Source organism: Lottia gigantea (genome assembly GCF_000327385.1).
Source record: "Lottia gigantea unplaced genomic scaffold LOTGIsca_151, whole genome shotgun sequence".
NCBI classification, from domain to species: Eukaryota; Metazoa; Mollusca; class Gastropoda; family Lottiidae; genus Lottia; species Lottia gigantea.
Window position 1 is genome coordinate 494,854 of NW_008707814.1, and position 1,711 is coordinate 496,564.

Sequence of the window (1,711 nt, forward strand, 5' to 3'; positions counted from 1 at the left end):
AAAAAGATTGGGGACAGTGCAATGAAGAAGGTCAATCAAATTTGATTCAGAACATGGACAAATTTGTCACTGCTTTAAATGAAACGACAGCATCCATGCATTCCTCCAAACAATTGGTTAGTATCTAATAATACTTTAGATTATAGCTCTTTTAACACCTCTTTAAGATTAACATTTAAGGTCACCAATTTAAGCATTTGATTTATTTTATAAGTTAATATGGACTAAAGTAACTTCATTAAGTTATCATAGTGTCATTCTTGTACTTGATCTTACAATTTTTAAATGAAATAATGCAATCATATCTTGATATGCTATTTTAGCACTTCATATAAAGTAATGGTACTTGTGGAAATAAGAATAATTAGAAATCTTAATCTCATCATAAGCTTATAGAGAGAAAAATCCAAAATTAAGATTTTTTAAGATTCTTGTAAACTTATATCAACAATTCTCATATTAACATTTTTTCCAGATGTTGAAATTACCTGAGAATATTGTATTGAATGATTTTAAACTTCAAAGAGCTGCAGCATTAGATAGTCAGATTATAGGTGATTATGAAGAGCTAGTGACAGATTGGATGAATACAATAGAGACTATAATAGTCGATACATCAGATGAAAGGTTTGTATCATAATTAGACATCATTATTGTAATTGGAAAATATGTTTCATTCATGTAGAATTTTCCAATGTATTGTCCATTTATCATTGATTTGGGTGAAAGAAGGGAAGGGTATGAAGGCAAACTGTAGATTTGGAAAGACTGTCATGTAAGAGTACACAATTTGTATTCATTTGTGCAAAGTATCAAATTCATGTTAAAGGAAAATTCCTTCTTATTTCTGTGGACTCCTTACTTACTTATTATTAAGATTTGTACCTTGAATGACCTAGAGTTGATATTTCAAACTTGATTGATAGTTATCCACATCTGAGTCAATTTAATATGAGTGAAACTTCAAAATTATTTTTTTTCCTTCAACAGATTTATGGATCCTAATGCTGGTCCCTTATCAGAATTAGAAAGATGGCGTAGAAGACAAAGACTATTAACAAGTTTAACCGAACAATTAAAATCCAAGGAATGTAAAGCCGTGATTGGTGTATTAATTACTGCTAAATCTCGACTATTACGTCGATGGAAAATTATAGATGTTGGGTAAATATACCATAGTACTCTATTATTAAAACAAGTTTTATCTCATAGAGCTCAGTTGTAGCTAATATAGAAAAAACAATGTTATGAAAATCAATAAAGTAAATTTGAGCTCTATCAGTTTGTTAATCAACTAAGTTCATTTGAACTTTCCCCTGTCACCTGAGATTCTTCGTAAAAAGGAAATCTGAAAAAAATGTTGGTCATTGCTAAATTTTTCCTTTGCTCACCAATAAGTAGAGCAAAATGATGTGCAACACAAATTTATTTCAAATAGACAAAATATTAACAAGTACATGCATTGACAATTTTCTTGTCATAAGAGATATTGTTTAATTCTCTGTATTTTTCAGTATAACAGATGCTATGAACGATACCAAAGATAAAGTGAAATACTTAGAATCTTTGAGACGTCATTTTGATCAGCTGTACAATGATGCCACACCTCATTCGATTATGAATACAGCTATACCAGGACTTACTAATAGTATTAAACAAATGGAATCTATATCCAGATATTATGGTCGTGTTGGATTTCTGGGTATAGTTT

At 29.6% G+C, this 1,711-nt stretch overlaps 1 protein-coding gene across 1 annotated transcript; it reads left to right on the forward strand.

Moving 5' to 3' along the window:
* Window positions 1-53: 53 nt before the first annotated feature.
* On the forward strand, window positions 54-1,168 carry LOTGIDRAFT_173222 (hypothetical protein; the record flags this gene model as incomplete). Its single annotated transcript, XM_009050681.1, has 3 exons — window positions 54-116; window positions 476-627; window positions 991-1,168. The coding sequence occupies 3 exons, from the start codon at window positions 54-56 to the stop codon at window positions 1,166-1,168; spliced, it is 393 nt and encodes a 130-aa protein (XP_009048929.1).
* Between the last annotated feature and the right edge of the window lie 543 nt (window positions 1,169-1,711).